This window comes from Scyliorhinus canicula, chromosome 6 (assembly GCF_902713615.1).
Source record: "Scyliorhinus canicula chromosome 6, sScyCan1.1, whole genome shotgun sequence".
NCBI classification, from domain to species: Eukaryota; Metazoa; Chordata; class Chondrichthyes; order Carcharhiniformes; family Scyliorhinidae; genus Scyliorhinus; species Scyliorhinus canicula.
This window is the reverse complement of record NC_052151.1, coordinates 67,316,842-67,340,147: the sequence shown is the minus strand read 5'-3', so window position 1 is coordinate 67,340,147 and position 23,306 is coordinate 67,316,842. Positions and strand designations below refer to the sequence as shown.

Sequence of the window (23,306 nt, the reverse complement as noted above, 5' to 3'; positions counted from 1 at the left end):
CCGAGATGATACTGATGGAATCTCTCTAGTGCTGTTATCGAAGATCAGCTGCTCTTTGTGTCAATGTTAAATAACATCTAGATAGAAAACTCTTTAACTGCCGTTGCCTTCAATCCAAAGCTTAACTGTTCATTGAAAATAGGCACCATCTACAGTTTGTGAATGATTGCAGTGTCATTGCCTACTCTGCATCTGATTTGCAAGTCTCTCCTGATCTCTTCAATTCTGCTTTCAAGAAATGTTTAAAAAATTTTTTTTTTTTCCCAATTAAGAGGCAATTTAGCGTGGTCAATCCACCTACCGTGCACACCTTTGGGTTGATACTGGGAGAACGTCCAAACTCCACATGGACAGTGATCCGGGTTCGGGATCGAACCTGGATCCTAGCGACGTGAGGCAGCAGTGCTAACCACTGTGCCACCATGCCACCCTAGCTTTCAAGAAACTTAAAAAATATATATTTTCATTTGGGATTTTTAACATTTTGGGATTTTTAACATTTAGTGACAAGATTTATACACAAGAGACAGAGCCATTGTCAAAAACACAAAAGAAGAAATCAAGCAACAGCATGCTTTCACAAAACATTCCTGTCCTTGAATATTGCCAAAACAAAACTCATCAACTCACACTCGTCAGCCAAATATTTAGCCTCCCATATGTTGGGTTGCGGGTATAGGGTGGATACGTGGGTTTGAGTAGGGTGATCGAGGGCCGAAAGGCCTGTTCTGTGCTGTACTGTTCTATGTTCTATGTTCTATGTAGGGGCTAGTTTAGCACAGTGGGTTAAACAGCTAGCTTGTAATGCAGAACAAGGCTAGCAGTGCGGGTTCAATTCCTGTACTGGCCTCTCCGAACAGACGCCGGAATGTGGCGACTAGGGTCTTTTTACAGTAACTTCATTGAAGCCTACTTGTGACAATAAGCGATTATTATTATTATTATTCATAGAATTTACAGTGCAGAGGAGGCCATTCGGCCTACCGGGTCTGCACCGGCTCTTGGAAAGAGCACCCTAATTAAGCCCACACTCCCACCCTATCCCCGTAACCCAGTAATCCCAGCTAATTTTTTTTTGGATACTAAAGGCCAATCATGGCCAATCCACCTAATCTGGACATCTTTGGACTGTGGGAGGAAACCGGAGCACCCGGAGGAAACCCACGCAGATACTGGGAGAACGTGCAGACAGTGACCCAAGCCGGGAATCAGACCTGGGACCCTGGCGCTGTGAAGAAACTGTGCTAACCACTGTGCTACCGAGCTGCCCATATTGACGGAGATACTCTAGAATATGTTTAGCACTTCACCTATCTAGGCAGCGACCTCTCTCAATAGGTCACCATTGACTAATAGATCCAACACTGGGTGAACTGAGCCAGCTCAGCCTTTTCCAGGCAGTGAGTGTTTGACAATAAAAACTCCGCAAGTCAACAAGTATACAGAGCCGTTGTCACTACAGTCCTGTATCAGTGGCACAGAAGTGTGTTAAAGAAATTACATGAGCAATGAACACGAGCAGGCCTAGGACAGAAAAGTCAGTGAGAGCATGGTGGAGAATTGAAGTGACAAATGATGGGAAGCTCGGGGTCAAGCTGCCCCCACTTCTTTTGCCAATTAACTTAAGTTTTGTGTCCTCTTGTTACTGACCAGTCAGCCACTTGAAACAATTGCTCTTATTCTACCAAAACGCCTCATGATTTTCAAAACCTCTTAAATATCTCTGCACCTTTTCAGCTCTAAGGAGAACAACCTAGCCTTGTCTAGACTCCTCATGTAATTGAAATCCTGCATTCCCAATAACCATTTCAATGAAGGCCCTCTGCATCCTTCCCAAAGCCTGGTGCCCAGAGTTGGACATGCTACTGCAGTTGGGATCCTTTGTCACTTAAAAAAAAAATTAGAGTATCCAATTATTTTTCTTTTCCAATTAAGGGGCAATTTAGCATGGCCAATCCACCTAACCAGCCCATTTTTTGGTTGTGGACGTAAACCCACACAGACATGGGGCGAATGTGCTAACCACTGCACCATATGATGCCTGATCCTTTTGTCATGTTGATCCTGTATGACTTTTTAACTCTTGTTTTCAAAGTAGTAGGCTTTAACGAACATCATAAAAGAGGAGTTAGGTGGACGTTTAGGGATGTGATTCAGGATCTTGGGGTCTGGGCAGCAGGGTGGCGCAGTGGGTTAGCCCTGCAGCCTCACAGCGCCAAGGTCCCAGGTTTGATCCCGGCTCTGGGTCACTGTCTGTGTGGAGTTTGCTCATTCTCCCCATGTTTGAGTGGGTTTCGCCCCCACAACCCAAAAGGTGTGCAGGCTAGGTGGATTGGCCACGCTAAATTGCCCCTTAATTGGAAAAAATAAATTGGGTACTGTAAATTTATTTAAAAAAGGACTTGGAGTCAAAGCAACTGAAAACATTAGGGCAGTGGTGAAATGAAGAAAATCAGCAATGTTTAAAAGAGGCCAGAATTGGAAATGCACAGAGATCTCTGATGATTTAGGTCTGGGAAAAATTACATATTAAGAAATGCAAGGTTGTGGATGGATTTGAGAGCAGGATGAGAATGTTATCATCCAGGAACCAATATAATATAGAAACAAGGAACAGGGATAAGCCATTCTTCCCTTCCAAGCCAGCTCTGCCATTCAGTAGCACCATGGCCAATTCTCGATCTCAATGCCACATTTTCCCCCATACCCCTTGATGCCATTAAAATTTAAAAATTATCTTTTTCTTGAAAATATTCAGTGTATTGGCCTCCATAGCCTTTTGTGGTAGAGAATTCCACAGGTTCACTATGCTGTGACTGCAAAATGTTTTCCTCATTTCCTCATCTCCGTCCTAAATGGTCTATCCCGTATTCTGAGACTGTGTCCCCTATTTTCCCCAACCAGAGAAAACAACCTCCCTGCACCTAGTCTGTCCGGCCCTGTTAGAATTTTGTACGTTTCAATCAGATCTCCTCTCGTGCTTCTAAACCCTAGTGAATATAGGCCCAGTCAAACCAGTCTCTCCTCATGGGACCATCCCACCACCCCAGTACAAGCCTAGTGGATCTCCACTGCACTCTCATCTAGCAAATGTATCCTTTCTTAGGCAGAGAGACCAAAACTGCATGCAATGCAGGTGGAGTTTCGCCCAAGGCCCTGTACAACTGCAACAAGACATCCCTACTTTTGAATTACAATTCTCTTGCAATGAAGCCCAACATATCATTTGCCTTCCTAATTGCTTGCTGCACCTGCATCTCTACATTCATTGACTGGTGTACAAGGACCACCCAGATCCCATTGTACATCCACACTTCCCAATATATCACCATTTAGATACTACTTTTCCTTTGTTTTTCACACTGAACTGTATAACTTCACATTTGGCTGAGTTGTACTGCATCTGCCATATAGGTCAGCAAGAAGATGGGATGATGGGTGAACAGGATACAAACAGTAGAGCTATGGATGAACTCTCGTATACAGAGGGTGCAAGTGTGAAGCCAGCTCTGAGAGAAATTGAATACTTATGAAAAGATGTTAAAAAATGATTGGCTAAGGATTTCAGAAGCATATGAACATGAAATAGATAAATGATGAAGAGAATAAAAAGCCAGAAGCTCAACTCTGGGTCAGATACGATGCTGATGTTGCCAGCAGTCTGGTTCAGCCTCGAGGTGGCCAAGGAGAGGGTGGAGTTTTGGGGAGGGTTTGAAGTTAATGGCTTTGCTCTTCCAAACATCTAGCTCATCCTATGTTTGGTATCAAACAAGTAGTATGGAAAAATTTGAGGGCAAGGAGCATTTGAAAGGTTCATCACGTCATTTTCATGAGGGTTGATTTTGGATGGTATCAAGGAACAGCATGCAGATGAGAGAGGGCAGTGTTGAGGATAGTTTCTTGGGGATTCTACAAGTAATGGTGTTGGAGTGGATAGAGAAAAAAACATTGTAGTCGACTCCAGCAGATAGGATAGATTCATACAATTTTGTCATTGTAAGCTTTTGGCAAGGTTGCCAATTAAAATATTGAGGTTGCATTATATTTGACTGCTATTGAAAGATTTAAATTAATGGAGATTACATTTATAAATGAGCCTCTGTTAAACTTTTTCATGCTGTCTAACAGATAAAGAGATGAGGTTGGTTGTTGTGAAAAGTGGGGTGCGTTATTAACTTATGATTTATTTTTAGAGTTGCTGATCTTTGAGTAGTAAATACTAATGATGTTGAAACCCAATATCACTTTTGAAATGTTCTGTCATATTGTATGATAGAAGGCTGTTGCCCAGAGTGGCACGTACTCAATGTTCAATCTGCTTTCACCGTTATCCATGTTCTTGCCAAAAGCATCAAATCCAAACTTTAGGAAAAATGTTGGATCTGGCTTAAAATCTTAATAAAGGTACTAAAAAACAGTTCCGTGCATAAATGTAATCATGTGAAATTTAATTTTTTGAACTCCTAGTCAATTCATCAGAATGAGGAAAATGACATTGGAAAGAATTGTGGGAGCCTCATGGGTAGATTACATAATCACCAATGGTGAGTTAACATATACAGTATAATGCATATCAGTGGACAAAGGAATTAGTAGTGAACTTGATCCAAAGTCTGCAAAAACACATGACAACAAGAAATTTATGCAAATTGTAAGAAACATAATACTTTGGCTAGGTAAGCAAATATTAACACTAAGCAGGAAGTGTGGTTTTAGAGGCAGGTTAATGACTTGGGATTTCCTTCAGCTGCCAGGCTGTGGGAACTACCAGCTTTACGCATCTCCCACCACCGCTCCCCCCACCGAACTGTCGGACATTGACCCATGTTTCTTTGCTCCATGCTGCCAAAACTCACCACTCCTCTCCATAGTCCAGCTTGCTTTAATACTTCAAGGAATATATATGGGGAGTCGGTGACATAGTCATGAAAGAATATTTTTAAATGTTGCACTAATAGACTGCACTTCAACAGTATGTTATTTATAGTAAAGTGTTTTGGGGTGGTGGGGGGTGGGGTTTCCCCATGAAAGATGCTTTATGCATCTTTTTATAATATAATTTTTGTGGCAGGTATGAGTTGAAAAGACATAGAACATAGAACATAGAACGATACAGCGCAGTACAGGCCCTTCGGCCCTCAATGTTGCACCGACATGGAAAAAACTAAAGGCCATCTAACCTACACTATGCCCTTATCATCCATATGCTTATCCAATAAACTTTTAAATGCCCTCAATGTTGGCGAGTTCACTACTGTTGCAGGTAGGGCATTCCACGGCCTCACCACTCTTTGCGTAAAAAACCCACCTCTGACCTCTGTCCTATATCTATTACCCCTCAATTTAAGGCTATGTCCCCTCGTGCTAGCCACCTCCATCCGCGGGAGAAGGCTCTCGCTGTCCACCCTATCTAACCCTCTGATCATTTTGTATGCCTCTATTAGGTCACCTCTTAACCTTCTTCTCTCTAATGAAAACAACCTCAAGTCCATCAGCCTTTCCTCATAAGATTTTCCCTCCATACCAGGCAACATCCTGGTAAATCTCCTCTGCACCCGTTCCAAAGCTTCCACGTCCTTCCTATAATGAGGCAACCAGAACTGTACGCAATACTCCAAATGCGGCCGTACTAGAGTTTTGTACAACTGCAACATGACCTCATGGCTCCGGAACTCAATCCCTCTACCAATAAAGGCCATCACACCATAGGCCTTCTTCACAACCCTATCAACCTGGGTGGCAACTTTCAGGGATCTATGTACATGGACACCGAGATCCCTCTGCTCATCCACACTACCAAGAATTTTACCATTAGCCAAATATTCCTTATTCCTGTTATTCTTTCCAAAGTGAATCACCTCACACTTCTCCACATTAAACTCCATTTGCCACCTCTCAGCCCAGCTCTGCAGCTTATCTATGTCCCTCTGTAACCTGCAACATCCTTCCGCACTGTCTACAACTCCACCGACTTTAGTGTCGTCTGCAAATTTACTTACCCATCCTTCTGCGCCCTCCTCTAGATCATTTATAAAAATGACAAACAGCAACGGCCCCAGAACAGATTCTTGTGGTACGCCACTCGTAACTGAACTCCATTCTGAACATTTCCCATCTACCACAACTCTCTGTCTTCTTTCAACTAGCCAATTTCTGATCCACATCTCTAAATCACCCTCAATCCCCAGCCTCCGTATTTTCTGCAATAGCCGACCGTGGGGAACCTTATCAAACGCTTTACTGAAATCCATATACACCACATCAACTGCTTTACCCTCGTCTACCTGTTCAGTCACCTTCTCAAAGAACTCGATAAGGTTTGTGAGGCATGACCTACCCTTCACAAAACCATGCTGACTATCCCTAATCATATTATTCCTATCTAGGTGATTATAAATCGTATCTTTTATAATCCTCTCCAAGACTTTACCCACCACAGATGTTAGGCTCACCGGCCTATAGTTACCGGGGTTATCTCTACTCCCCTTCTTGAACAAAGGGACCACATTTGCTATCCTCCAGTCCTCTGGCACTATTCCTGTAGCCAATGATGACCTAAAAATCAAAGCCAAAGGCTCCGCAATCTCTTCCCTGGCTTCCCAGTGAATCCTAGGATAAATCCCATCAGGCCCCGGGGACTTATCTATTTTCACCTTGTCCAGAATTGCCAACACTTCTTCCCTACGCACCTCAATGCCATCTATTCTAATAGCCTGGGTCTCAGCATTCTCCTCCACAATATTATCTTTTTCCTGAGTGAATACTGACGAAAAGTATTCATTTAGTATCTCGCTTATCTCCTCAGCCTCCACACACAACTTCCCACCACTGTCCTTGACTGGCCCTACTCTTACCCTAGTCATTCTTTTATTCCTGACATACCTATAGAAAGCTTTTGGGTTTTCCTTGATCCTACCTGCCAAAGACTTCTCATGTCCCCTCATTGCTCGTCTTAGCTCTCTCTTTAGATCCTTCCTCGCTTCCCTGTAACTATCAAGTGCCCCAACTGAGACTTCACGCCTCATCTTCACATAGGCCTCCTTTTTCCTCTTAACAAAAGATTCCACTTCTTTGGTAAACCACGGTTCCCTCACTCTACCCTTTCCTCCCTGTCTGACTGGCACGTACTGATCAAGAACACGCAATAGCTGTTCCTTGAACAAGCTCCACATATCCAGTGTGTCCAACCCTTGCAGCCTACTTCTCCAACCTACACATCCTAAGTCATGTCTAATGGCATCATAATTGCCCTCCCCCAGCTATAACTCTTGCCCTGCGGGGTATACTTATCCCTTTCCATCACTAATGTAAAGGTCACCGAATTGTGGTCACTGTCTCCAAAGTGTTCACCTGCCTCCAGATCTAACACCTGGCCTGGTTCATTACCCAAAACCAAATCCAAAGTGGCCTCACCTCTTGTTGCCCTGTCAACATATTGTGTCAGAAAACCCTCCTGCACACATTGTACAAAGAACGACCCATTCAATGTACTCGAACTATATCTTTTCCAGTCAATATTAGGAAAGTTAAAGTCTCCCATAACAACTACCCTGTTACTTTCGCTCTTTTCCAGAATCATCTTCGCCATCTTTTCCTCTACATCTCTAGAGCTTTTAGGTGGCCTATAGAAAACTCCCAGCAGTGTGACCTCTCCTTTCCTGTTTCTAACCTCAGCCCATACTACCTCGGAAGAAGAGTCCCCATCTTGCATCCTTTCTGCCACCGTAATACTGTCCTTGACTAGCAGCGCCACACCTCCCCCTCTTTTGCCCCCTTCTCTGACCTTACTAAAGCACCTAAACCCCGGAACCTGCAACAACCATTCCTGTCCCTGCTCTATCCATGTCTCTGAAATGGCCACAACATCGAAGTCCCAGGTACCAACCCATGCTGCCAGTTCCCCTACCTTATTTTGTATACTCCTGGCATTGAAATAGACACACTTCAAACCACCGACCTGAACACTGCCGCCCTCCTGCGAAGTCAAATCTGTGCTCCTGACCCCTCTACTCTCAATCTCTCGCACCCCAAAACTACAATCCAGGTTCCCATGCCCCTGCTGAATTAGTTTAAACCCCCCCCCCAAAGAGTACTAACAAATCTCCCCCCCCAGGATATTGGTGCCCCTTAGGTTCAGATGTAGACCATCCTGTCTATAGAAGTCCCACCTTCCCCAGAAAGAGCCCCAGTTATCCAGAAATCTGAATCCCTCCCGCCTGCACCATCCCTGTAGCCACGTGTTTAATTGCTCTCTCTCCCTATTCCTCGTCTCACTATCACGTGGCACGGGCAACAACCCAGAGATAACAACTCTGTTTGTTCTCGCTCTGAGCTTCCATCCTAGCTCCCTAAAGGCCTGCCTGACATCCTTGTCCCCTTTCCTACCTATGTCGTTAGTGCCAATGTGGACTACGACTTGGGGCTGCTCCCCCTCCCCCTTAAGGACCCGAAAAACACGATCCGAGACATCACTTACCCTTGCACCTTGGAGGCAACATACCAAATGTGAGTCTCTCTCGCTCCCACAAAATCTCCTATCTGTGCCCCTGACTATTGAGTCCCCAATTACTAATGCTCTGCTCCTCTCCCCCCTTCCCTTCTGAGCAACAGGGACAGACTCCGTGCTAGAGTCCCGCACCCCATGGCTTACCCCTGGTAAGTTGCCCCCCCACAAGTATCCAAAACGGTATACTTGTTACTCAGGGGAACGACCGCAGGGGGTCCCTGCACTGACTGCTTCTTCCCAGTCCCTCTTACAGTTACCCATCTATCTCCAGTCTTTGGTGTAACTACTTCCTGAAGCTCCTATCTATGACCACCTCTGCCTCCCGAATGATCCGAAGTTCATCCAACTCCAGCTCCAGTACCATAGCTCGGTCTTGTAGCAGCTGGAGCTGGCTGCACTTCCTGCAGGTAAAATCAGCAGGGACACTAACGGCATCCCTCACCTCAAACATCCTGCAGGAGGAACATTGCACTACCTTCCCTGCCATCCCACTTAATTTCAACCAAGTTCTGGTAAACAAATATAAAACAAATAAAAAATAATAATATAATATAGCACTTACCTGCTCACACCAATGGGTCTTATTATTAGGTTAGAGGAGGAGGGCGGGTGGGACACACTACACGTGTAGTGTCTCGGGTATCCTCTCCACCAGAATTTATTGGCTAGGAGAAAATCCTTCCCAGAAGTCCGCGGGTCGTACTTCCGGTTCCCGCCGTATATTATCCTTGCTCCCACTGGCACCCCGCCGCTCTCGATGTGTCCCCTCCCGCTCTTTCACTGACTCACTGCCGCTCTCCTCGTGCTCTTTTATCCAGTGTCCCTCTGAACTCCCGCTGCTTTATGGGCTCCCTCTGGCTCTGAACTCCCGCCGCTTTCTGGGCTCTCTGTCTCTGAACTCCCGCTGCTTTCTGGGCTCTCTGTCTCTGAACTCCCACTGCTTTATGGGCTCCCTCTGTCTCTGAACTCCCGCCGCTTTCTGGGCTCTCTGTCTCTGAACTCCCACTGCTTTATGGGCTCCCTCTGTCTCTGAACTCCCGACGTTCCATAACATAGTTATGGAATTCAAATTAAGGATCCGGTTTGATTAGAAAATGTTGCTCGACTTAATTGCCATGATTACTGATCATGATTATATTTTTTTTGGTGTACTGTCCCCTTTAAAAGTGTCCACCAACTGGGACATCTTGAGAAACATTGTAATATTAAAAACTATTATAGAACATGCATCCTGCGTCAGATTTATGTATTGTGTTTTTGCTATCTGAAATTTCAGATTCAATTTCAGACTCGGCAACAAAGGGAAACAGAATGAAATTGTGATGGATTATGGGTGGTGCCAGACTCTTATGGATTTACTTCTACCACGTGCTGAGAAATGTTCCTAACCTTATCTTGTGACATTTGGAACTTCTCTTCCCAAGTGTGGGACCACCCCACTTTCAAAGGCACTTGTCCAATCTGTTTTGAACCTCCACCGCATGGTGGAAGGTCTGAGTTTGGGTAGTTCAGAATGTATATGTAATGCAATTTGTCTATTTGATCATCATAAATCAGTAACTTTAATGCTTTTATGCACAGATGACATAAGACAGTATATCCATGCTTCCCTGAACTATGTCATGGAACATCTAGTAATATGTTAATGGCTGATGCAACACTAGAAAAGTAAGGGAACTGGACATCTGTGATTTCTAAGCAGCCTGAGGTGTCTGTGCCTTTGGAGGGAATCTGATCTGCATTGACCAAGTTACGGAACATCTACTGTTGGAAATGGCTTCATAATGTACATGGGGGTATTTCGGGGAAGATAACACTAAACTAGCAATCTAGGGGTCCAAGCTAATCATACAATCTTGCAGCACGGAGACAGGCCCTTCGGCCCTAACTGGCCGTGCTAACCGCAACACCCATGTAAGCTAACTCCATTTGCCTGCATTTAGCTTATATCCCTCTAAACCTTTGCTATCCATGTATCTGTCCAAAAGCCTTTTAAATGTTGTCAATGTCCCTGCCTCAACCACTTCCTTCGGCAGCTCATTCCACACATGTATCACTCTCTGTGTAAAAAAAAAAAAAAAAAGTTGCTCCTCGGGTACCCGTTAACTCTTTCCCTCTTAACTTAAGCCTATGCCCTCTAGTTCTTGATTCCCCAACCCTGGGAAAAAGACTGAGTGCATTTAGCCTATCTATGCCTCTCATGATCTTATACATCTCTATAAGATCACCCATTCGTCTCTTACGCTCCAAAGAAAAAAGTCCTAATCTGTCCACCTCTCCCTATAACACAGTTCCTTGAGTCCTGGCAACATCCTTGTAAATCTCTTCTGCACCTTGTCCTGTTTAATAACATCTTTCCTATAGCAAGATATCCAAAACTGAACACGGTACTTCAGGTGTGGCCTCCCCAATGCCCTGTACCACTGCAACATAACTTCCCAACTTCTATACTCGGTGCCCTGACTGATGAAGGCCAGCATGCCAAAAACCTTCTTCACTGCCCTATCTACCTGTGACTCCACCTTTGGAGAACCATGCACCTGAACTCCAAGGTACCTATGTTCCCCGATACTCCCCATGGTCCTACTATTCGCCGTGAAAGTCCTACCTTGATTTGATTTTTCAAAATGCAGTACCTCACACTTATCTGTATTGAGTTCCATTTGCCATTTCTCGGCCCACTTCCTCAGCTGATCAAGATCCTGCTGCAATTTTCGATAACCTGTCTACAATAACATCTATTTTAGTGTCATCTGCAAACTTACTGACCATGCCTTGTACATTCCCATCCAAATCGTTCATATATATAACAAACAGCAATGGGCCCAACACTGACCCTTGAGGCACACCACTAGTCACAGGCCTCTAGTCCGACAAGCACCCTTCCACTATTACCCTCTGCTTCCTATCATCAAGCCAATTGTATATCCAATTTACCCGCTCTCCCTGGATTCCATGTGATCTAACCTTCCAGAGCAGCCTACCATGTGGAACTTTTATCAAAGGCCTTGCTGAAGTCCACATAGACTACGTCTACGGCCCTGCCCTCATCAACCTTCCTGGTCACTTCATCAAAGAACGCTAACAAATTTGTAAGGCATGATCTCCCATGCATAAAGCCGTGCTGACTACCCCTAATCAAACCCTGTCTTTCCAAATGCCTGTCTATCTTATCCCTCAGAATCCTCTCTGTTAACTTGCCCATCACAGATGTTAGGCTATAATTCCCAGATATTTCCTTGCAGCCCTTCTTAAATAAGGACACAACATTTGCTACCCTCCAGTCTTCTAGTACCTCACCTGTGGCTAACAATGATGCAAATATCTCAGCTAGGGTTCCCGCTCTTTCTTCTCTGGTCGCAAGCGGTGTTCTTGGATATACCTGGTCAGGGCCAGGAGATTTATCCACCGTCATACATTTTAATACATCACCTCCTCTACTGTAATGCAAACTGTCCCCAATATGTCGCCACTCTTCTTCCCAGGTTTTTCCCAGGTTCCCAAATCTTCATGTCTTTCTCCATGGTAGACACAAGAGGAGAAATATTCATTGAGAACCTTGCCCATCTCCTGCGGTTCCAACATATGTGTCCACGTTGGTCCTTGAGTGCTCCAATGCCCACATTGCTTGAAACGTTTTTAAAAACAGGCCGTTTTGGTACCAATACAGTGACAAAGCTGTTGACATTTAAACCAAAATGTGTATTTAAATATTGAATTAGACCATAAGACATAGGAGCAGAATTAGGCCACTCAACACATAGGGCGGTATTCTCCGCTCCCGATAAAAATCGGGATGGCCGTCGTGAAATCGGCCGAGGTTCACGACGGCCTTGGGGCCCGCACCTAATTCACCCCCACCCGGGGGGGCTAGGAGTGGGCCTCTGTCTTTCCCGGCTGCGACCTTGTCGCGCCGGAAATGACACGCAAAACGGCGCATTTGTGAGGTCATGGGGTTGCCGGTTCCAACCCGCGCATGCGCGGATGATTTCATCGCGCAGACGGCGCGAACCGCGCATGCGCGGTGGCCGTCTTTCTCCTCAGCCGCCCGGCAAGACGTGGCGGCTTGATCTTGCCAGGCGGCGGAGGGGAAAGAGTGCGTTTGTTTTGGACACTGGCCCGACGATTGGTGGGCACCGATCGCGGGCCTGTCCCCTCCCGAGCACAGTCGTGCTGATCCCGTGCCAATCGGGCCCCTAGATGCCCCAAACGGGCATCTGGCGCCCGTTTCACGAATGCAGCGACCAGGTGTGGTTGCTGCGTGGTGAAACGGGCATGAAGGGCTGGCCGCTCGGCCCATCGGGCTCGGAGAATCGCCGTTCGCCGTGAAAAACGGCGAGCGGCGATTTTTCCGAGCCTGGGGGGGGGGGGGGGGGAGAATCGCTGGGGTCGCCAGGGGGGCATAAAAAATGTCGGGAGGCCCTCCCACGCCACGTGGGGAGCGGAGAATTCCGCCCATAGAGTCTACTCTGCCATTCGATCATGGCTGATATTTTTCTCATCCCTATTCTCCTGCATTCTCCCCATAACCCCTGATCCTCTTATTAATCAAGAACCTATCTATCCCTGTCTTAAATACACTTCACAGCCTTCTGCAGCAGAGTTCCACAGATTCACCACCTTCTGGCTGAATAAATTCCTCCTCATCTCTTTTTTAAAGGATCATCCCTTTAGTCTGAGATGGTGTCCTCTGATTATAGTTTTTCCTACAAGTGGAAATATCCTTTTCACGTCCACTCTATCCAGGCCTCGCAGTATCCTGTAAGTTTCAATAAGATCCCCCGTCATCCTTCTAAACTCCAACGGGTACGGACCCAGAGTCCTCAACCGTTCCTCATAAAACCAGCTCTTCATTCCTGGGATCATTCTTGTGAACTTGATTCAAAATAATTGATTGAATTATCAGTAGATGTTAGATATATGTAACATTACAAATTTTATGAGAGTACTCATGCAGTGAAAATATTTCAGTGCTATGTGCATTTTTAATTTACCATTAAATTGTGACTCATTGTCGGCAAGATTTTGCACCACTCTTTGCCGCAGGCGGCAATGGTGTCAGGAGGGGTAGAATATCATGGAGCCTAGAAAAGGGGATCTAGGATGGTGAGATTTCCAGCAGCGAATATCCTCCACCTCCTCCATTTGCATGATGCAGTTCCCACCGAGAAAGGTGGGGGTTAACCTATTTGAATTTGTTAACGGACTGTCTCGCTATAACCTCCCTCAATGCTCAAAAATCTGCCCCTGCAATTGCGATGTCAAGTTGGCAGTTTTTACAACCGCTTTCTAAAAACCGAACGCAGTCTCACGTCCGAAGGGAAGTTCAGAGATGAGCAGCCGGGGAGTTCAGGCAAGGGGTCCGAGGTGAGATTTAATGAGAGCAGGCATTGTTGTACCCAATTCATTTTTTCCAATTAAGGGGCAATTTAACGTGTCCAATTCATCTACCCTGCACATCTTTTTACATTGTGGGGGTGAGACCCATGCAAACATGGGGAGAATGTGCAAACTCCACAGGATTCCAAGCTGGGTCCTCAGCGCTGTGAGACAGCAGTGCTAACCACTAAGTTGTTTAATCCTTACATAACTGCTCGCAATCTACACTTGCCTAACAACACCACTGACCACGTGGTGCAATTGAAGTCTCTTCACCTTCCTAAACCCACCTCTTGTGTCTTGGTGCCCAGGATCTGTAGCCATTGTAGGTGACATACACATTCCATGTATTTTATAAATGTGATGAGGGTTTCTGCTTCTGCAGCTCTTTCAGGTAATGATTTTCAGACCACTACCTAGGTGAATAAAGTTCTTAATTTCCCTCTAATCCTATTGCCAATTATTAAGTCTCTGTTCCTGATTATTGACCTCGCTCTGCTAACAGAAATGGGTCTTTCCTATCCACCATATCCAGACCACTTTTCACTTTATACACCTTGATTAGATCTCCACTCTGCATCCTTTGTTCCAAAGCAAACAACTTTAGCCAATCCAATCCTTTCTCCATTACCAGCAACATCCTTGTAAATCTTTGAACCAGATTTAGTGCGATTACATTTTTCCTGTAATGTGGTCACCAGACCTGTATGCAGAATTCAACTTTGGCCTAACTGGTATTTTATGCAGTTCAAGCATGACTTCCCTGCTCTCTTATTCTTTGCCTCATCTGATGAAAGTAATCCATTCCATACAGCTTTTGTCTTTTTAATCACCTTATCTATCTGTCCTGGTACCTTTTTAAAAAAATGTATTTTATTACAAACGTGTATCAAAGCAGGTTACAACAAATAAATACCCCGGGAAACATACTTCCCAACAAGCAACTATACAGTCTGTACAGATTATTCCCCTTTTTCAACCCCCCACCCCCTGCGACGAACAGCTCTTCAATCACGGTCACCTTTTCTCAAACTCTCCTGCTGAGCCCCTTAACTCGTACTTTCTCTTCTCCAACCGCATGAAGTCGCACAGGTCACCCAACCATGCCGCTACCTCCGGTGGCAATGTTGACCTCCACTCCAGCAAAATTCGTCGCCGTGCAATCCGAGAGGTGAAGGCCAGGACATCGGCCTTCCTCCTCTTCGTGAGCTCCAGCTTCTCTGAAACCCCAAATATCGCCACCAAGGGGTCCGGGTCCACCTCCTCCTCCACTACCCTGGTTAAGACAGTGAACACTCCTGCCCAGAATCTTCCCAATTTATCGCAACTCCAAAACATTTGCACGTGATACACTGGCCCCCGCCCACACCTCTCACATTCATCTGCTACCCCTGAAATAACTCATTCATTCTCGCCCAAGTCAGATGCACCCTGTGCACCACCTTAAACTGTATCAGGCTCATCCTTGCACAAGAGGAGGTCCCGTTAACCCTTCGCAGTGCCTCACTCCATACTCCCCAATTGATCTCCCCTTCCAACTCCGCTTCCCATTTCTCCTTTATCTTTACCACCTGCTCACCTCACTGCTCCCTCGCCATTTGTATATATCCCCAATTCTTCCCTCCCCTTCCACATCTGGAAGCACCAGTCGCTCCAGCATGGTGTATCCTGCCAACCTAGGGAACCCCTCCAGACCTTTCGCGCAAAGTCCCTAACCTGCAGATATCTGAACTCTTTCCCCCTCGGGAGCTCTACCCTCTCGCTTAGCTCCTCCAGACTGGTGAACCCTTCCTCCAAATACAGATCCCTCATCTTGACCAGCCCCACTTCCCTCCACCTTCCGTATACACTATCATTCCCCCCCCGGCTCAAACCCACGAATCTCACAGCGGCATTAGCACCGACATTCCTTCCATCCTAAAATGCCTCCAGCTGATTCCATATCTTCACCATGGACTGCACCACTGGGCTCCCTGAATACCTACCTGGGACCATTGGCAATACTGCCGTCACCATAGCCCTCAAACTAGATCCCTTACAAGATTCCTCCTCCATCCTAACCCACTCTACCCCTTGTCATTCCTACTACTGCTGCACCTTGTCCATTCGCCGCCCAATAATAATGAAGCAAGTTTGTCAACCCCCCCGCTTTGTCCTGGTACCATCAAGGATCTATAAGTATGTAGTTCAAAGAATCTCTGCTGTTCTACACTACCTAGTAACTTGGTATTTATTGTGTATTTTCTTGCCTTGCTTGCCTTTCCTAAATGCATTAACTCACACTTATCCAGATTGTACTGGATTTGCCCACCTGACATGTTGAATGTTTTCCAGCAGTCTGCAATTTTCTCATTACCAACCACATAACAATTTTTGTCTCGTCTGCAAACTTCTCAAATCGTACTCTCCACATTTAATTCAAAATCATTGCTATAAGCCATGCGAGGAAAAGGAAGCAGCCTTCCAGTTTTGACCATTACCCTTTACTTTCTACCACTAGAGGAAAGGATGGCGAAGATGATTCTGGAAAAGAGCGAAAGTAACAGGGTAGTTGTTATGGGAGACTTTAACTTTCCAAATATTGACTGGAAAAGATATAGTTCGAGTACATTGGATGGGTCGTTCTTTGTACAATGTGTGCAGGAGGGTTTCCTGACACAATATATTGACAGGCCAACAAGAGGCGAGGCCACATTGGATTTGGTTTTGGGTAATGAACCAGGCCAGGTGTTAGATCTGGAGGTAGTTGAGCACTTTGGAAACAGTGACCACAATTCGGTGACCTTTACGTTAGTGATGGAAAGGGATAAGTATACCCCGCAGGGCAAGAGTTATAGCTGGGGGAAGGGCAATTATGATGTCATTATACATGACTTAGGATGTGTAGGTTGGAGAAGTAGGCTGCAAGGGTTGGGCACACTGGATATGTGGAGCTTGTTTAAGGAACAGCTATTGCGTGTTCTTGATCAGTACGTACCAGTCAGGCAGGGAGGAAGGGGTAGAGCGAGGGAACCGTGGTTTACCAAAGAAGTGGAATCTCTTGTTAAGAGGAAGAAGGAGGCCTATGTGAAGATGAGGCGTGAAGTTTCAGTTGGGGCGCTTGATAGTTACAAGGAAGCGAGGAAGGATCTAAAGAGCGATCTAAGACGAGCAAGGAGGGGACATGAGAAGTCTTTGGCAGGTTGGATCAAGGAAAACCCAAAAGCTTTCTTTAGGTATGTCAGGAATAAAAGAATGACTAGGGTAAGAGTAGGGCCAGTCAAGGACAGTGGTGGGAAGTTGTGTGTGGAGGCTGAGGAGATAAGCGAGATACTAAATGAATACTTTTCGTCAGTATTCACTCAGGAAAAAGATAATGTTGTGGAGGAGAATGCTGAGACCCAGGCTATTAGAATAGATGTCATTGAGATGTGTAGGGAAGAAGTGTTGGCAATTCTGGACAAGGTGAAAATAGATAAGCCCCCGGTGCCTGATGGGATTTATTCTAGGATTCTCTGGGAAGCCAGGGAAGAGATTGCGGAGCCTTTGGCTTTGATTTTTATGTCATCATTGGCTACAGGAATAGTGCCAGAGGACTGGAGGGTAGCAAATGTGGTCCCTTTGTTCAAGAAGGGGAGTAGAGATAACCCCGGTAACTATAGGCCGGTGAGCCTCACGTCTGTTGTGGGTAAAGTCTTGGAGAGGATTATAAGAGATACGATTTATAATCATCTAGATAGGAATAATATGATTAGGGATAGTCAGCATGGTTTTGTGAAGGGTAGGTCATGCCTCACAAATCTTATCGAGTTCTTTGAGGAGGTGACTGAACAGGTAGACGAGGGTAGAGCAGTTGATGTGGTGTATATGGATTTCAGTAAAGCGTTTGATAATGTTCCCCACGGTCGGCTATTGCAGAAAATACGGAGGCTGGGGATTGAGGGTGATTTAGAGATGTGGATCAGAAATTGGCTAGTTGAAAGAAGACAGAGGGTGGTGGTTGATGGCAAATGTTCAGAATGGAGTTCAGTTACGAGTGGCGTACCACAAGGATCTGTTCTAGGGCCGTTGCTGTTTGTCATTTTTATAAATGACCTAGAGGAGGGCACAGAAGGTTGGGTGAGTAAATTTGCAGACGACACTAAAGTCGGTGGAGTTGTAGACAGTGTGGAAGGATGTTGCAGGTTACAGAGGGACGTAGATAAGCTGCAGAGCTGGGCTGAGAGGTGGCAAATGGAGTTCAATGTAGAGAAGTGTGAGGTGATTCCCTTTAGAAAGAAAAACAGGAATGCGCAATATTTGGCTAATGATAAAATTCTTGGCAGTGTGGATGAGCAGAGGGATCTCGGTGTCCATGTACATAGATCCCTGAAAGTTGCCACCCAGGTTGATAGGGTTGTGAAGAAGGCCTATGGTGTGTTGGCCTTTATTGGTAGAGGGATTGAGTTCCGGAGCCATGAGGTCATGTTGCAGTTGTACAAAACTCTAGTACGGCCGCATTTGGAGTATTGCGTACAGTTCTGGTTGCCTCATTATAGGAAGGACGTGGAAGCTTTGGAACGGGTGCAGAGGAGATTTACCAGGATGTTGCCTGGTATGGAGGGAAAATCTTATGAGGAAAGGCTGATGGACTTGAGGTTGTTTTCGTTAGGGAGAAGAAGGTTAAGAGGTGACTTAATAGAGGCATACAAAATGATCAGAGGGTTAGATAGGGTGGACAGTGAGAGCCTTCTCCCGCGGATGGAGGTGGCTAGCACGAGGGGACATAGCCTTAAATTGAGGGGTAATAGATGTAGGACAGACAGAGGTAGGTTTATTACGCAAAGAGTGGTGAGGCCGTGGAATGCCCTACCTGCAACAGTAGTGAACTCGCCAACATTGAGGGCATTTAAAAGTTTATTGGATAAGCATATGGATGATAATGGCATAGTGTAGGTTAGATGGCCTTTAGTTTTGACTTCCCATGTCGGTGCAACATCGTGGGCCGAAGGGCCTGTACTGCGCTGTATCGTTCTATGTTCTATGTTCACTGAGCTAATATTGGATCCAAATTGCCACTTTCCCTTTAATCCCTTTCCAGACCAGAATGTCATGTGGATAATTCTAAAAAGCCCTGCATAAAAGCCATGTGAACGCGATCAAATATGCTCACCTTTTGACCACACCCGTGGTAAATACGCAAAAAATTCAGTCAATTTAGACAGCTACTACCGTGCCTTAAATCCATGCTGACTGACCATGATCATTTGTGCCTTTCTAAACGACTGTCTTCAGAATTATTTCCAAAAATTTGCCCAGCTAGGTTAGGCAGACTGGCCTGCCTACTTAAACAATGATACAATTTATTTTCTAATTTGCTGGGGAGACTATTCATTATGGAATATTTAATTATCATCATTTTTTGATTATGTTTGGTGTGCAGATTTAAGTCCGTCTCAGACTTTAATTCGGTTTTAATGACTTGGTGCAATTGTCACTATTTAAAACTTTTGAAGAATGGAATTCTGGTGTTTTTCAGCAAGTGTTCTTGTGTTTAATTTTATTTTCTTGTTAGCGTTTCTTATTGGAATGCCACCGTGCCACACTACAAATGGACAAGGACTTCTGCCTGAAACTAACTGAAGGCAATATCTGATCTCACCTGTGCAATGTGGTGTCCCGTTCAGTCATACATTTATGACAAGGAAGATATCTTGTTGTTCAAAGTATTGTTAGGAAAGAGTTGTGGGAGGACAGGTCCAGTGTAAAGTATTTTTGTGCAAGTTTGCCAATAATGCATGCTGTCAGGAGAACAAATGCTTGTTAAATTAATCATTGTCTTAACATTAATATTTGATCAAGAGATCATAATGCATATAGCATTGTACTATTTACCATACCAAAATTAACTGATGATTTGCAGTACATTCTTTGTCACTTCATGCAACCAGCATTGCTAGTTGTGATTTTTAAATTATAATTGAGTTCAAAAATACAAAGCACAGCTGTGTGAAAATGCAATTTTTTTTTGTTTACTGTGGAGGAGATGCACTGAAATATCTAGGACATACTTTATTACTTTGGCCAGAAGGAAGTCACATGAACTACAGTTATAAAGATAAACCAGTAACCCTTTCTGAATGCAAATAAAATATGCAACTTCTGCACTTTGCCTGAAGAGTTATTTCTGTCTAAATGGGTGTGGAACACAACGCAAAACAAAAAGCTTCACTTAACATTGTGTTGACATGTCAGCAGATCTGTGCACAATAAATTGTTTAATAAGTATGAGAAACTGGAAGGATTAAAATATGAATAGGATTGTTCAAAGGAAAAAAGAAATCACTCAGCCCAACTATGTTCAGAAACCCGAATCATTTTGAATTCATTATTTCTCAGAAAAAGCAGAACAATTGCTGAAAAAGTGAATACATATGGTCAAAGTGTTGCCATTGTATAATTAAATTGTCCAGCCCCCCTCCCCTTCCCCACCAGCAGCCCTGCCAATACCCCCAAGACTTACCTCATGGCATGTGTGCTTTCCATTCCTTCAGGCAGGCCGACGATGCGCAGGTTCTGCCTTCCCAAACCTGTTCTCTTGCTCCACCTTTGCTCTTAATCCTTGTAACGTTCTCCCAAGAGCCCCACCTCTAATGACACCACCCGATCGCCGTGGTCCGACTTCACCCTGTCCATCTCACGGATCTGCAATCCCTGTGCCTTCAGGCACTCTTTGACCCTTTCTCTTGAGTTCTTCAGGGGTGCCACAGCCACTTTGATGGCCTTCAATCGGTCCTCCTGCATCTCTTTTCTTTGTTGGAACTCTTCCCTGATGAAATCCATCAACTACTTCACATGGAGCTTTCCAACCTGCAGCAGCCTTCCCCTTCCACCATCTTTCCAATAACTGCTGCACCACCGGTCTCGTCTAACTCCTTGGCCAGGTCTTTCATCTTCTGCCAGGTTTGGTAACCAGAAGATAAGCCACACCCGGGCGAACCGATCCTCCAACCTTCAACAGCACTTTTCCGCAGAAGTTTCTCCCATTTTCAGGTAAAAAGAGCTTTGGTTCTATGCCTTCGAGCAGGAGCTGCTCTGTGTGCAACCACTCACACCATGGCCGCCACCGGAAGTCCCCTCATTTCCGGTGCTTGGTTTGATGCCGGGTGGTCTGTCCGGTTTCATTCCTTTTTTGTGTTTTTGTAGCGGTTGAATACACCCGAGTGGCTTGTTAGGCAATTTCCAAGGGCATTTAAGAATCAATCACATTGCTGTGGGTCTGGAATTACCTGTTGGCTAGACCAAGTAAGGATGACAGATTTCCTTCCCTAAAGGACATAGTGAACCAGATGGGGTGTTACGACAATCTATAATGGTTTCATGGTCATCGTTAGACTTGAATTCCAGGTATTTTATTGAGTCTAAATTCCATCACCTGCCGTGATGGGATTCGAACCTGGGTCCCCAGATCATTATCCTGGGTCTCTGGATTACTAGTCCGGAGACAGTACTACTCTGTCACTGCCTCTCTGCCTCTGCTCTGACATTGATTTAGCGTCAAGTATTATTTTCTGAATCACATTTAAGCTCTGGAAAATTGGCCTTTTTTTTTTGCAATGTAATTATTTTACTCTTGCCCTATCTTAATTTGGTTGAATTTAGCATAGTTATGGAAAAGAATAATGATCACAGTCACTAAATACTCTCCTGCAGCCACCCCTTTCACATCACCATTTTAATTCCCAAGACTCAGTCCAGACATGCCCCTTGTCTTGTTGCAACCTTGATTGTCATAAGAACATAAGAACATAAGAACTAGGAGCAGGAGTAGGCCATCTGGTTAGGTGGATTGGCCATGCTAAATTGCCTGTAGTGTCCTAAAAAGTAAGGTTAAGTGGGGGTGGGATTGTTGGGTTACGGGTATAGGGTGGATACGTGGGTTTGAGTAGGGTGATCATTGCTCGGCACAACATCGAGGGCCAAAGGGCCTGTTCTGTTCTGTGCTGTTCTATGTTCCATCTGGCCCCTCGAGCCTGCTCCGCCATTCAATTAGATCATGGCTGATCTTTTGTGGACTCAGCTCCACTTTCCGGCCCGAACACCATAACCCTTAATCCCTTTATTCTTCAAAAAACTATCTATCTTTACCGTAAAAACATGTAATGAAGGAGCCTCAACTGCTTCACTGGGCAAGGAATTCCATAGATTCACAACCCTTTGGGTGAAGAAGTTCCTCCTAAACTCAGTCCTAAATCTACTTCCCCTTATTTTGAAGCTATGTCCCCGAGTTCTGCTGTCACCCGCCAGTGGAAACAACCTGCCCGCATCTATCCTATCTATTCCCTTCATAATTTTAAATGTTTCTATAAGATCCCCCCTCATCCTTCTAAATTCCAATGAGTACAGTCCCAGTCTACTCAACCTCTCCTCATAATCCAACCCCTTCAGCTCTGGGCTTAACCTAGTGAATCTCCTCTGCACACCCTCCAGCGCCAGTACGTCCTTTCTCAAGTAAGGAGACCAAAACTGAACACAATACTCCAGGTGTGGCCTCACTAACACCTTATACAGTTGCAACATAACCTCCCTAGTCTTAAACTCCATCCCTCTAGCAATGAAGGACAAAATTCCATTTGCCTTCTTAATCACCTGTTGCACTTGTAAACCAACCTTCTGTGACTCATGCTCTAGCACACCCAAGTCTCTCTGAACAGCGGCATGCTTTAATATTTTATCGTTTAAATAATAATCCCGTTTGCTGTTATTCCTACCAAAATGGATAACCTCACATTTGTCAACATTGTATTCCATCTGCCAGACCCTAGCCCATTCACTTAACCTATCCAAATCCCTCTGCAGACTTCCAGTATCCTCTGCACTTTTCGCTTTACCACTCATCTTAGTGTCATCTGCAAACTTGGACACATTGCCCTTGGTCCCCAACTCCAAATCATCTATGTAAATTGTGAACAATTGTGGGCCCAACACGGACCCCTGAGGGACACCACTAGCTACTGATTGCCAACCAGAGAAACACCCATTAATCCCAACTCTTTGCTTTCTATTAATTAACCAATCCTCTATCCATGCTACTACTTTACCCTTAATGCAATGCATCTTTATCTTTTGCAGATAATGGTGTATTCTTTGCTTCTTCAGTACTGGAGCAAGGTAGATGTACACTAGCTATTGAAGAATCAATCACACAACTAATCTATCCACAGCAGGAGAAAATCAATATACAATACCAAAGTAAATTCTTAAATCAAGGTCAAGACTAAACCCAAAATAACCACAGTATTTATATGGTTGATCCTGTTCATTTTTGGTCAATAGTGACCCCCAGCATGTTGCTAATTGGGTATTCAACAATGGTAATGCCATTGAATGTCATGGGGTGATGGTTAGACTATCTCTTGTAGGGGACTCCTGGAAATTTTGTTGCAAATGTTACTTGCCACTT

General features: G+C 44.9%; 1 protein-coding gene across 8 annotated transcripts in view; it reads left to right on the top strand.

Annotated features, from left to right (window-relative positions):
- Positions 1-23,306, top strand: part of LOC119967210 (ensconsin-like) — a 245,898-nt gene that overhangs the window by 71,246 nt on the left and 151,346 nt on the right. For 6 of the 8 annotated variants that reach the window (XM_038799434.1, XM_038799433.1, XM_038799439.1 and 3 more), the window contains exon 2: positions 22,976-23,014. The exons of the other annotated variants lie outside the window; for them this stretch is intronic. In XM_038799434.1, the coding sequence (XP_038655362.1) occupies positions 22,976-23,014 (39 nt within the window). The remainder of the gene's footprint in view (positions 1-22,975; positions 23,015-23,306) is intronic. 8 annotated transcript variants of the gene reach the window in all.